The following is a 14,193-nucleotide window of genomic DNA, read 5'->3' as shown; positions in this document are numbered from 1 at the left end:
CCTAGCCCAATCTCTGATGATGGTTTAATTAAATCGTATCTCTGGGGGGAGCGGGACGGTTGGGATCCCTTAAAACCGGTTTAACCCACCAGAGTCTGATCCTAAGTCCAGAGACCTCAGAGAATTGATTGATGCCTACCCAAGACAAGGAGATATGCAGTTCAAGAAATACTTCCCAAGACACCATCAAAGAGGCATTATAATGGAGTGCTCATCTGTATAAGGTGAAATAAGGCTCCGAAGGTGACTGCGCTGGTGCTCTACCAATGTATTACTTCCCATCACATGTACAATGCATATAAAGCACGTTCGACATGTTCGAAGGCTTCGTAAGTCTCAAAATCGTAACATACGACACATCGTAGAATCAATTTCATTGAAATGATTTACGATTGGCATCTTTGTGAGTAATATGGCGTTACTACAGGGGCCCTTCGTAAAGTTAAGTCTAGTAAAAGGTGTATTCGTAACTGGCGAACGTTTACTTGACTTACGAATGTTTAAATTTTAGTGAAATACACCCCAGCTAATATCATGGTGTATTTCTATATCGTCAGCCTGCTACGCGAATTGCCTAAGTCATTTTTGTTGTTGTAATTTTTAGAACAAAGTACAAAATGTGGTTCAAGCATGCATTAGTTACTAAACCACCCTAATTATTTTGGATTATTCCCTTTCATTTGCATCATGATCATTATTTTGTTCTTGTGCAAAGATTGGTGAATAAACATGTTTAAATGCATGCTTGAACCATTATAGTGTGTACTTTGTTCTCAATAAATTACAAAAAAATTACTTAGGCAATTAGCGTAGCAGGCTGACGATATGTACAGTGTAATTGGTCTATAATTTACGAATTACCATTAAGTAGTAAGTATCGTCATTTATTGTTATTACTTGCATAGTAATACTCTAATAATTATTATAACTGGCAGGCGTTCCATAGACAATGAGTCAATTTGGTTATGACGTTCTCCTTTTTCAGAGAGCGTTACAACTTCAACGTGTAAATAGCCTTTTAAAAGATTTTTTGGTAAAAAGTTTAGTTTGTTTTTTATGTTTGAATTCTTGTTTTTCAATTACCTCAATCTCAGCCGATTGAATGACCGGAAATATACCTTTGACAAAGCTTGACATGATGTATTCTTGGTAAGGTCGTTAGCATACTGAATACTCGGTGAAGCCATTGACATTCAGACTCTCGGGATGGTCCCCGCCTGTATTGGACTTCCAGTATTTCTAAAGTTTGATGATGACATAAAGACAGCAAACTTTTTCCAGAATATATCCCCTCTCTAATTAGTTGTAATGATTCTAATTTTATTCCATGAATACCAATAAGAGTTACTACATGTGATGTGACGGAAGGTGAGCCTAATTCAAGCTTCTGTAGATTCACCAACCCAGATATCATCTTCTCAAATGCATCTTCTGAAAAGGTTACCTGTATTAATGATAATTCTCGCAGATTTTCCCATCCTCCAATGCAGCCTAGAAAATTAGACAAATCCGGTCCACCGCATAGCAGTTGCCATTGATATTGGGCCCAGGTTCTATTAAGTAGTGCCCAATTACCCCGCCAATTACTCAAATGTTCTTTATCAATTCTAAATCGAGTCAGGTTTCTTAAAACCCCAATCGAATTAGTAAGAATATCGTCAAATTCTGATGAATATATAGTGTCTGTAGAGCGCCCAGAGTAGCTACAGGAAGACAATTCAATTTCTCGCAAATTAGGTATCTTAACTAAATGACGCATTCCTGTTGAAGAAAGTTTAAAATTGCTAAGAAATATGCTTTGCAATTCAGCACAATCACTAGCAATAATTGATAATATTCGTTCATTGAGCTTGGCATCCTGGACATACTTCATATGGTAAGGTCCCGGCGGCGACCACAAATAATCAGCGCCAGGGCGGTAAGTGTTGATCTCAAACAGGCCTAATCGCTTCAGTTTGACAGGGAGATGGAGCCTTCTCTTTATGACGTCATCAATATCAATGCAGGTTTCGAGTTTTTTCCAGGAGAATGACGGGCTTGAATAAAATGTAATTATATTAGGACAAATTCTTCGAAGGAATTCCACAATTTTACCACTCGTTACAGTCAGGTAAATCTCCCGCAATGCAACGCCAGCAAATACGCACAGGAATGATAAGACATCGCGTGGATTCCTTGAGAATTCCCATCTCTTGACAACATCACTTTGAAGATCCCAGTCTATAAAACTGTCGCGGAATGTGAGCACATTTTGACCTGATTCTGTTACGTATCGGTTCCAAAATGTCCTATAATTCGCTGTGATCACTGGACCTTTGTCACGAAAATCAATGACTTTCCAGGCGTGCGTGTCTCTGACGATATAGTGCCATTTCTTGCACACCCTGTGAAAAATAAATGATATGACGAATGGAAACATTTTATTATATCATTTCACAGAAAGGGAGTGATTAATATCATTTAATTTATTTCATAATTTGACAGCTCATAAAAAGCAACATACATGGAGAACATTGTGAGTCAAATGAAAGAGGTAGATAGCAACATATATTATACCACGCCTATACTGCTATTTTGTTCATGTTAGTCACAAGTAGGTTAGTTTGGTCACAGAAATCACAGAGATCTGAAGAGTAATGTAACAAAACAGAACACTTAGATCATAACACATGTCCACGACCATGTCAACTCTGCTAAGTAGATTACAACACACACTGTGCGCATATTTTGCAAACACGCTGTATTTAGGAGTAGATAGCACGGCACACTGTACTATGCACATTTTACATGTTAGTCATAATAAAAACTCCCCTTAAAGGGAAAGCCAGCTTCTATGCAGAAGATGCCTTGTAATTAGTTTGGGTGGTGGCATTTTAGGATCACTCTTTTTATGATCCATCATGTTTCATGACAGTCCACCAAACCATCAATGATGAGAACATGCACACAGAAACAGCAAACAAAACAACTCCTATAACTTCCTGTCAATTAATTACTCCAAATTGTTCTGTCTTTTTGTCTTTTCTGCCTTTTAGGCTACCCTTAGCTCACTATTGAAAAGCGAATGCAATGTTTGATTACAGAGATATGAACAGGAATACTTATATTTCAATAATACTTCAAGTCCTGCCATAACACACAGTGCGTGTATACACATACTAGACACGCGCACGTACTGTTTATTGATATTTATGAGAGCATGTTTTACCTCATTGCCATAAGCTTATCATACAGCGATAACAAATTAAAAATTATGAGCAACTCGTCGATGATAAGTATATCAATATCCGCCATTGTGATGGAATATACGATTTATGTAGATCTGAAAGAATAATATTCAAACGTATGATATTAAGATTAACTTGATTAATAGCCTAAACATAATATTATCGTACATTGGTTAATTCATGCTACGTTCTAATAATATACTGATAATTATAATTACCTATTACAAATACTGCACTACCGGTACATTAATAATCTATTATCTAACACTGTCAATACCGTGTGGGTTTATAAACGTTCAAGATTTATTCGAGATGTGAAAAGAAAATAATTGCAACATGAGTTTATTTACTCTTGGCATGCATGTACTAGTCAAGTCGGGTTAATCTTTATTAATCCATTACTGGAAATTACATGCACATTAGAGAACAACCATAAATACAAAAAACAGGTATTATAAGCAAAATGAAATTCAAAGGCACTCCATTGAAATGGTATGAAAACATAAATTAACGAGGTAATTGGAGTTATGATAAGAAATAGCTTGTGTACTACATGTATGCGAAGTAAATATTGTACGTTAATTTATTACCATAATAATTGCATTAATACTATTTACGTCAAAGCATGCTGCTTTTTTTTTTAATACACAGAAATTAATTACCTTATAAATACTACACAGGAATGACGTCTATGCTACATAATAATGCGTACATAATAAGCGCCCGTAAACACGAAGCGTGTTTACGTTTGGCATACTATTATACGTATTGCATGTATGCTAAGGAAAATATTGTATGTTACTTTATTACCATATAATTGTATTTTAATACAATTATATGGTAATAAAGTAACATAATATTAAAATATGCTGCTTTTAAAAAAATACACATAAATTAATTACCTTACAAATACTGCACAGGAATGACGTCTATGCTAGCTTACATAATAGACACGTAAACATAGAGCTTGAAACTGCCATAGCAGTGTACATGGATCTTGAAACTGCCATAGCAGTGTACATGGAGCTTGAAACTGCCATAGCAGTGTACATGGAGCTTGAAACTGCCATAGCAGTGTACATGGATCTTGAAACTGCAATACCCGTGTGTGTAGTATCAGCTGATATTAAAATGTCCGACAGCGTGATGCGTAAAACGGCGGCGGTATATAACCCTGGGTATACAACAGAGCTTCGCATATAATTATAGAGTTTAAAGGTAGCTTGTTCGATTTTTCTCATATGGTGTTTTTACATTACATACATGCATATTGCTAAAACTACGGTATCTTTTTCATTTAGAAAAGTAACAAAAAAAAACAACAAAAAAAAACGCAGTGATTTATAGTGCGCTACGCACAGGCACAGCGCCTAGACGTTGAAGCCTCAGCACACTTTATAGAGTGATGGTGTAACACACTGGACCATATAGCACACGTGGTATATCCCCTGCATCTCGACAACTTGGTAAAATTAGCTAAAACATTAACGTGTGTCCTTCTTGTTTTGCGGAGTATGTTAACAAAAAATCTAAAATATGATTTTTATGAAATATTATATTGTCTAATTTTGAAAATGTGAGCCAGTAGGCCTACTGATACGAGGGGGTGTATGCATCCAACCAAAACCCAATTAAATAAACAAGATAACTATTCGACAGAAAAATTTATCAGTGTAAAGAGCACTTGCACTATTTGGTTTCTGCTTTGTTATTTGGGTTTTCTCTCGTCATAATCCGACGACGGTGACCTATAACTCGTAATTACACCCAAATGACAGTTTTGAAAATGAAAAATTACGACCTATAGTGTAGCCAGTCGTTGAGTCGCTTTATAGCAGAAGGTTGTAGAGATTGCTCAGGTTGTAGGTGCAATCTCTACAACCCTCTGCTACAAAACGACTCAAGGACTGGCAACGCTAGGTCGTACAGTAGCAGAGCTTCATCACAACTCTAAAGAAATCCGACTGAACAAGACGGATGAAACGTCAGTTGGTGAGTTATTACCATCATTTCACCACAAATATATTGGTTTTGTAAAACCAATCTGTAATTATTTGAACAATAACAAACCTGATGAATCTCTACAGCAGTCTTGTTGTATTAAAGGGCGATATAGCTATGACAACCATTCAACAATGCTAATGTTTGATCAAAATGTTTGATTTTGATTTTCGAACTTGCCAACTCACTAAATAATCACATAAAAGGACACTTTATAAGAACTTTCTAAAGACTTTTCTGTACCAACTAATATCAGGGTGTATCGTCTGCATATTCTGATTAAAAAAAAATACGAATCGTCATTATAAATTACCGCTATTGATCGATTTCACGAGAATGGTTATCTCGATGTGTCTGGGATAGACATGATCCTTCTTATTATGACGTACTCTCATTTCAGCGTTTTCAACGTTTAACTCCATGAGAACTACCTGCCGATTGGCCAAAAAGAAGTTTTCATTTTCAATCAGACCAATCAACAACATTGTTAGAATAATTTCACTACGCAAAAAAGAATTAGGGTGAATTACTTACAAAGCTCCATTCTGATTGGTGATTAAAGTAAAGATATCATTTGATTGACCAATCAGAGGCAATGTTAGATCAGCAGGTAGTGCGCAGGGGATTTTAAACAACCTTTTAAAAAATATCTTGGTAACGCTTACAAAATTTTGATTTTGATGTTGTTCTTTACAAGTCTATGATATTCAATTCAACTCAATTTCAGCCGATTGAATAATCGTTAATTTACCTTTATAATCTAATTTATTTCCTGGTACTCTCATTTCAGATCAACGTTTGAACAACCTTTTAAAGGATTTCTTGGTAACGCTTACAAAGTTTTGCTTCTGATGTTGTTCTTCTCTAGATATATGATATTCAATGGCCTCAATTTCAGCCGATTGAATGATCGGAAATTTACCTTTATTATATATTTTGGCAATAGAGTGACCCCAAAGCTTGACATGTGATATTTTTGGCAAGGTTGTTAGCAATCTGAACACTTTGTGAAGCCATTTACATTCCGACTCGATAGTTTTGGAAGCCCTACCCCAACCATGACACCACCAAACTTCCAGTGTATCTAATGTGGGATGACGAGATAGTGACATCAAACTTTTACCAGAATACATTCCATCTCTTAGTAACAATGAGTCCAGTTTCCTACATTCATTCCCAACAAGAGAAACTATACGTGATGAAATAGAATATCCTTGTAACTCAAGCCTTTTCAGATTCAACAAACCTGGTATCATCTTCTCAAATGCTTCTTCTGAAAACATTACACGTATCAAGGTTAATTCTCGCAGATATTCCCACTCTCCAATGCAGCCTAGAAAGGAAGATAAATCAGGTCCGCATAGATTTTCGTTTTCGGCATAGATTCTACTAGTTGTACCTTTGGTAGGTGGCATAACAAGTCTAAAGTGAGTCAGTTCTGTTAAAACCCCAACCGAATTAGTCAGAACATCTTCCAATTCTGGTAAAGACCATTCACTACAGTCTACCAATTCAAGCTCTCGCAAACTTGGTATTTTAAAAATATTCTTCATGTTCGTTGAAGTAATATCGAAATTGCAGAGACATATGCTTTGTAATTCAGAACAATCACTAGCAACACACGAGAATATGCGTTCTTTGAGCATGTTGCGCTTGACGACATTCTGTTGGTGTACTGATCTCGAGTCACTAAGAGAGATATTTTCTTTAAGAGGCCAGTAGAAGATATCTTGCATTCCCAATCGTTTCAGTTTTATTGAGAGGTATAGCTTTTCCTTTATGTCATAATCATCAATATCAATGTAATCAATGTAAATCGTTTCAAAATAATCATCTACATTGCTAAAGTCAAACGTAATTATATTAGGACAGGATCTTCGAAGGAAGTCCATAATTTCACCGCTCATTACAGTCAGGTAAATCTCTCGCAACGCCGCGCCAGCAAATCGACCTAGGAATGTAATGACATCGCTTGGATTCCTCGGGAATTCCCATCTCTTGACATCACGAAGATGCCAGTCTAATTGCTCGCGAAATGTTATTAAACACATTTTGGTCAGGTTCTGCCACATATCGCTTATAAAAACAACAAATCCCATATCGCTTCAAAAGCTGCGTAATATCATCGTCGCTCACTGTGATCACAGGACCGCTGTCTCTGAAATCGATGACTTTCCAGGCGTGCGTGTCTCTGACGATATGGTACCATTTCTTGCACACCCTGAGAAAAATGAATGATATAACGAATGGCTTAAACTGACTGCATTATTTTCCTCTTGTTTCATTTCACTGAAGAAAACATGTGTAAATAATCAAAATGCAGCAACCTGAAACAACCACTTTTGATATCATTACATTTCATATCATGCAAACAGTCTTATAAAAAAATTTATCCTTGCCTTTTTGATGAAATGTGTTTTTTATATCTAATTGTTATTTGTGCTGTTTTTGATGTCTACCCTGCATGGGTTTGGGTCTTCCCAAACCCTGTCCTGGGTTTCATGTTTCCATTCTTTGTGTTTTTTAATGAATAAAGAGTGATTGATATATAGCAACACATGGTGTAAAATGCATACTTCTATCATCAGGGGTAGATAGCAACACACACTGTACCATGTAGGCTACACCGGAAACTTCTATCATCAGAGGTATATAGCAACACATACTGTATACTTTACATATTTTCGCACGTGAGTCATGAATAATACTATTCAAAAGCGTGATTGCGATGATCACAGAGATCGGAACAACAATATGCTTAGGCATGTATTATTTATTAATGCTCTACGTGCTATCCATTCGCTTCAATGGAAAAAATTCAAGTTTTGAAATATTTTCTCAAAATATCAAGAGCTATCTTAAGAACTACTGAATCAATACTAGGCTTGTTTGTACTCATTTTCATGCATTTTTCATGCTGATTCCAAATATGGTCATGAAAATTTACATTTCTGAAAATTTTGAATTTTGAATTTTTTTTTTAACTTGTCGTCTGCAGTCGACACCCGCGTGAAGAGAGTTAATATAGTTATATTTATAGGAAAATGTTTTACCTCATTGCCATAAGCTTATCATACAGCGATAACATATTAAAAATTACGAGCAACTCGTCGATGCCAAGTATATCAATATCCGCCATCGTGATCCAAGATTTACGGTAGATCTGAAAAGAATATAATTCAAACGTATAGTATTTTCTTGTGGTGTACATAGATGTATGTCAAGTAAAATATTTAACTTTATTTTAGAATTAGCTTATGTAAAACGTCTATTTTTAGTCATGTTATCTAGGTCAATTATTTTCACTGTTATCAAATAAACAGATAATTATCATTACCTTAGAAATACTGCACTGGAATCAATGAGCTTTTATCTACACAGCTAACCCGGGCAGCAAACATGTAGTAGCGAAGTCTGCCTTAACATTGCCATTACAGCCGTGTGTGTATTATCAACGTACGATTTATATAAATTAGTATGTTTACGTGTGGCGTGCATACAGTGCGTCCCTGGTGCTTAAGAAAATATGATACGTTTATACTACCATATTGCGTCATTTCATGCTGCTTTTTAAACTACACATACATTAATTACCTTACAAATACTGCACTGCTATAACGTCGATGCTATCTAATAAGCACACTATACAGCCTGTCTCAAAAAAAATTGTGCAAGTAAAAAGCGCCCTCTTTGGCAATTAGAAAATACCGTTATGGCACAATGCTTACATCAACGTCACGGGCGCAGTCTTAGCTCTCAAATGCCGTTTGTTCTGTTCAATTTGCTTGTTTCAATTTCGAGATATCTTTATTTTACAACGAAAGGGTAAAATCACAATTGTGCCACTTTTACTAGGGAAGAGAGCTGTACATGCATAAATCAATGATAGCTGATGATGATGCGTCTAATGCACTCCCCCCTTTCGGGGCGTATGCATTAGACGCATCAACATCAGCACGTGTGCATTATTTTGTCTACTATATCTCCCAAAAAGTAATACGCGTTCATTAACCTACAACATGCATAAGTGCATAATATTTGTTTGTTGTCTTTTAACATGTCTTAAGTGACTAAGAGAACAGTATTTACCATGATAAAATCATTGACATGCACATGTATTTAATTTTTACAGCAGAATGTGAAATATTTATTTATCTTTTAATCTCTTTTAAGTGGAAAAAGAGAATCATCATTCCTGCATCATGATAAAACAGTAAAAACAGTCAAAAACATTTTGTCTTGTGTAATTGATGCATTCTTTTGATTTCACGAAGGAACTTTTGATAAACTTGATGCTATTACTGTTACATGTAAAGCCCTCTTCCCTAGTAAAAGTGGCACAATTGTGATTTTACCCTTTCGTCTTTAACTAAACATATCTCGAGATTAAAACAAGCAAATTGAACAGAACAAACGGCACTTGAGAGCTAAGACTACGCCCTTGACGATGATGTAAGCATTATGTCACAACGGTATTTTCTAATTGCCAGAGAGGGCGCTTTCCACTTGCACAATTTTTTTTGAGACAGGCTGTACATGTACATGTACCTTGAAACTGTCATAGCTGAATATGTGATGCAATCAAGCAAAATCAGTAAGAACTCGGAAATAATGATTTTGAGATATAGCCAAACAAAGGATTATGTCCTTTTATTTTCTTTTGTTTTGGAAACTCTTTAATTGCTCATATCTTTATAACTGGTTGTTCAATGTCAATGGGGTTTTCTGCAAAATGCAGATTTATAAATGCCTCTTACTATCCTATAAGAAACTGAAAATGTAATATTTCCGAGTTCCAACAGATTTTGCTTGATCGCAACGAAAGGCCGACTGCCTGACGCGTGACGCAATAGTCTACAGAACGTGGCATCTAATTATAGAATTTAAAGGTAAGTTGTCCTATTTTCTCACACCGGTGCTTCTACATCACATAGATGTATATCGCCATAAAAGGCATCTTTTTGATTTAGAACTAAGTACACGCGGTGTATCACATTGGCCCACATAGAACAGCACATGTGGCTTTTCACCTTATTTCAAAACTGTTTGTCTTGGCTTGCTAGATGCAGATTTTGATTGTTTCAAAAACATGATTTTTTTAGCTAAGCGCTTTAGGCCAGTCAAGCCAAGCACATGAAACACTTGAAGCCTTTGGCAATTTTATTCAGGGTTTCGATCACAATTCAGCATCCGTAAATTCTCGCTATTCGCAATAGCTCACAATAAAGAGCGCCGCCAGCGGATTTGCGATGTAATCGTGATGTATCATGGGAAAAGGTCGACATCCAAGTCCGCGCAATACGAATATTACCATGCTATTACATAGGAACACGTGACAATATTTTTAGTTTGTCAATATAACGGTATTACACGCAAATCGATAGAGAAAACATTAATTGTGCACATTTCAAATCACATTATTAAGTATTATTGAGTATCGATTCGCGTGTAATACTGTTATATTTACAAACTAAAAAATATTGTCATTTGTTCCTATGTAATAGCATGGTAATATTCGTATTGCGCGGACTTGGATGTCGACCTTTTCCCATGATACATCACGATTACATCGCAAACCGCTGGCGGCGCCCTTATTGCGAATAGCGAGAATTGCTCCTTAAAGGGCAGGTCTATAGCCAAAACAAGTTTATCTCTATTCGAAGAGAATAATTATTACATTACAAGTTGACACTTGTTGCAATTTTTTTGAGCGTAATTCTCCTGAAAACGGGGAAATTGTGTGGTTAAAGTTCAGCCTCGTACGTGTTCTTCCCCCGTTTGAAGCGTACGTGTTCTCCCCCGTTTGACTGATGACGTAGGTAAATGAAGCGGACACTTTATCGTGCTCTCATCATACAATCACAATCACTTTGACAAGTTTGACATTAGCAACAATGAGTTGTACTATCACTTACCATAACAATGCTGCATAACAATATGCACGCTTTTGTTCTCTTTCGGGAACAAAGCCCACACAGTAATTGTTACTATGCGTTTGCTTTGTATTATTTCATCCAACTGAATCTATAGCATTGCAATATACAGCGGAAATCAGATACATTAGTTTGTGGACTAACACGGTTTATATGCTAGTCTCAGATGAAATTCTAAGCTCAAATTATGTATTTATTTTTAGGCCTAATATTTCTCATGATATTGATATACATATGAATTGTAATATCACAATTGTCTAATATATAAAAAAGAAGCGGCTGATTTTATCCATATGTTTAAAAACAATGAAATTTGTAATACTTAATTTGGAATTTTTTTCTGTGAACAGCAACAGTATACGTTCTGTCCATTGAGAGCGTTTATAGTCCCTTTTCTCACAGCGGGCACATCTCATTTCATGACGTCTCCGGTTTTCTAGGCCAAATCTGTCTCGTTCAAAGGAACTCACCGCTTAAGTTGGTTTTTGCGGAATATCAATTTTAAACGTCTTATTTTCTCAAAAAAGGAGTCATTTTCATTGTCCTCATAATATTAGCTTGCCAATGATATAATGTTGTTTTTGCTATAGACCTGACCTTTAAGTTACCCTGATGGACCCTGAACATGTATACACTAAGGTTACGTATAGTTTCATATAGTTTGATAATGTTTATTACATGTTCAGGGGCCAAAACAGATCTTTCACAGCCTTTCATAAGGTGTTGGCCCCTGAACATGTGTTACAAATTATCAAACCCTAAGATACTATACGTAAGTTTAGTGTATACATGTTGAGGGGCCAAGTGGACTTACGGTCTTCTTGCGCTCAGGTCTTCAATTGTATTATACAGCATGTTAAAATTCATCTATCTTAGAGTTAGTGTAAAACGATCCCGTACGGGTACAGGGCGTTAGTCCGACACGCTGCCAGTCCGAATCTGAAATGAACTGCACCAGTCCAATACGCCTCTAATATTCAGCATCCATAAATTGCTCCTTAAGTTACATATTATTATTATTATTATTTTTCTTTTTAATGTTTTGTGAAAGTTTGAAATAATACGCCTGCATACAATTTTGTTTTTTTAATTGTATTATACAGGTAGAATACAGCATGTTAAAATTCATCTATCTTAGAGTTAGTGTAAAACGATCCCGTACGGGTACAGGGCGTTAGTCCGACACGCTGCCAGTCCGAATCTGAAATGAACTGCACCAGTCCAATACGCCGCTAATATTCAGCATCCATAAATTGCTCCTTAAGTTACATATTATTATTATTATTATTTTTCTTTTTTAATGTTTTGTGAAAGTTTGAAATAATACGCCTGCATACAATTTTGTTTTTTAATTGTATTATACAGGTAGAATACAGCATGTTAAAATTCATCTATCTTAGAGTTAGTGTAAAACGATCCCGTACGGGTACAGGGCGTTAGTCCGACACGCTGCCAGTCCGAATCTGAAATGAACTGCACCAGTCCAATACGCCGCTAATATTCAGCATCCATAAATTGCTCCTTAAGTTACATATTATTATTATTATTATTATTATTCTTTTTAATGTTTTGTGAAAGTTTGAAATAATACGCCTGCATACAATTTTGTTTTTTAATTGTATTATACAGGTAGAATACAGTATGTTAAATAGTCCGACACTCCGCTAGTCCGACACGCTGCTAGTCCGAATCTGAAATGAACTGCACCAGTCCAACACGCCGCTAGTCCTAATCTAAAATACATATTCGGACTAACGCATTGTTTTTCAGATTCAGACAACCGCTGTGATATTCAGTTTCAGCGCTACGGTGTTCAGTTTCGGACTAGCGCAGTGTCAGACTGAAGAAGTGTTTTCCAGATTCGGACTAGCGCAGTGTATTTCGGGTTTGGAATAGCCGCGTGTCGGACTGAAAACGTATTTTCAGATTTGGACTAGCGCATACTTTTTTTCGGACTAGCGCAGTGTTTTTCGTTTTCGGACTCATGCCTATAGGGAATGTGTGTAGTCGGACAAGCGGCGTTTCGGACTGAGCGGTACACTTCATCCCGTACATGCATATTGTATGTGTGTGTGTGTGGGGGGGGGGGTGGTGTTGTGACTTGTTAATTTGTATGTTTTCTTTCCCTTCCCCCACCAAACACAAGGACAGGGAATAAAAAGATTTTTTTAATCCAAGAAATAATTTCCTTTCACAAAAAGTTGGAGATGTTGCAATCCCACATCAAATGTTTAGTGGTTTCAATACTTCTCTACCAAAAACAGGCACTCATACGTTACAGCTACGGTGACACCTTGATCATGACATCACGCTGGACAAATTCAATTCACTGTCAGAGGAGGTTTGTAATGTAATCATTGCAGCATTGATCTGATAAGAATTGAACAGGGCACCTGTTCATCATGTCACTTTAATACTTGTTTAAAAAGTAGGTGTCATCAAAGTTGGAATATAATTCGTCATGAACACGGCAGAGTGCCGAATACGCAAAATTGCTGAGTAAACGGCGTTTGAAAATATTGGTACCATTCCATTGGTCCTTCTAAAAATTTAGAGCATTCGTGAGCACTCATTTGAAATGTATATTATAGAAGTGATTGTACACAAATGTTTGGCAATACTTGAATGTTCTAAAATAATCAATATATCCCTCAAAACGCATTTTAACAGCTATTCGGCTTTATGCTGTATCCAAAATGTATATACTACTGAGCAGAGAGAGGTCGAATACGCATTCAACTACGTGTAAACCATAGCACGCATTCTTGATATGGGCTTTTGTGTCGAAATTACTGGTTGTCCTAAGGCTATGTAGACTTAACTTGCTATGAAGTTATAAATAATCATCCCTGTAATATTTAGCAAAAACTCGAGGATTTTAAAGCAAAAATAACAATATTGACCTATATTTTGCGAATGATTTTCCGGGATTTTCCAATTTCACGGGCGCGCACTCACATTATTAAACCACAGCAATATCATGTGGGGGAATGTTTGTACTTATTTTGGTATCACTGGATAGAAGATACCTA

General features: G+C 36.2%; 2 protein-coding genes across 3 annotated transcripts; both read right to left on the bottom strand.

Annotated features, from left to right (window-relative positions):
* Nucleotides 1–1,090: 1,090 nt before the first annotated feature.
* LOC140144241 (uncharacterized) lies at nucleotides 1,091–4,456 on the bottom strand. The gene is made up of 3 exons (XM_072166057.1): nucleotides 4,130–4,456; nucleotides 3,209–3,322; nucleotides 1,091–2,384 (listed from the first exon to the last, which is right to left on the bottom strand). The coding sequence occupies exons 2-3, from the start codon at nucleotides 3,292–3,294 to the stop codon at nucleotides 1,091–1,093; spliced, it is 1,380 nt and encodes a 459-aa protein (XP_072022158.1). The 5' UTR covers nucleotides 3,295–3,322; nucleotides 4,130–4,456.
* Nucleotides 4,457–5,985: 1,529 nt separating this feature from the next.
* Nucleotides 5,986–8,722, bottom strand: LOC140144249 (uncharacterized). Of its 2 annotated transcripts, XM_072166066.1 has the most exons (3): nucleotides 8,566–8,721; nucleotides 8,282–8,391; nucleotides 5,986–7,449 (listed from the first exon to the last, which is right to left on the bottom strand). In XM_072166066.1, exon 3 carries the CDS (start codon nucleotides 7,325–7,327, stop codon nucleotides 6,020–6,022), a length of 1,308 nt encoding a protein of 435 aa, XP_072022167.1. In that variant the 5' UTR covers nucleotides 7,328–7,449; nucleotides 8,282–8,391; nucleotides 8,566–8,721; the 3' UTR covers nucleotides 5,986–6,019. The 2 variants fall into 2 exon arrangements, with proteins under 2 accessions (XP_072022167.1, XP_072022168.1); XM_072166067.1 differs by lacking the exon at nucleotides 8,282–8,391 and having other exon boundaries at nucleotides 8,566–8,722.
* Between the last annotated feature and the right edge of the window lie 5,471 nt (nucleotides 8,723–14,193).

This window comes from Amphiura filiformis, unplaced genomic scaffold, assembly GCF_039555335.1.
Source record: "Amphiura filiformis unplaced genomic scaffold, Afil_fr2py scaffold_46, whole genome shotgun sequence".
NCBI classification, from domain to species: domain Eukaryota; kingdom Metazoa; phylum Echinodermata; class Ophiuroidea; order Amphilepidida; family Amphiuridae; genus Amphiura; species Amphiura filiformis.
This window is presented reverse-complemented; position numbering and strand designations above follow the sequence as displayed.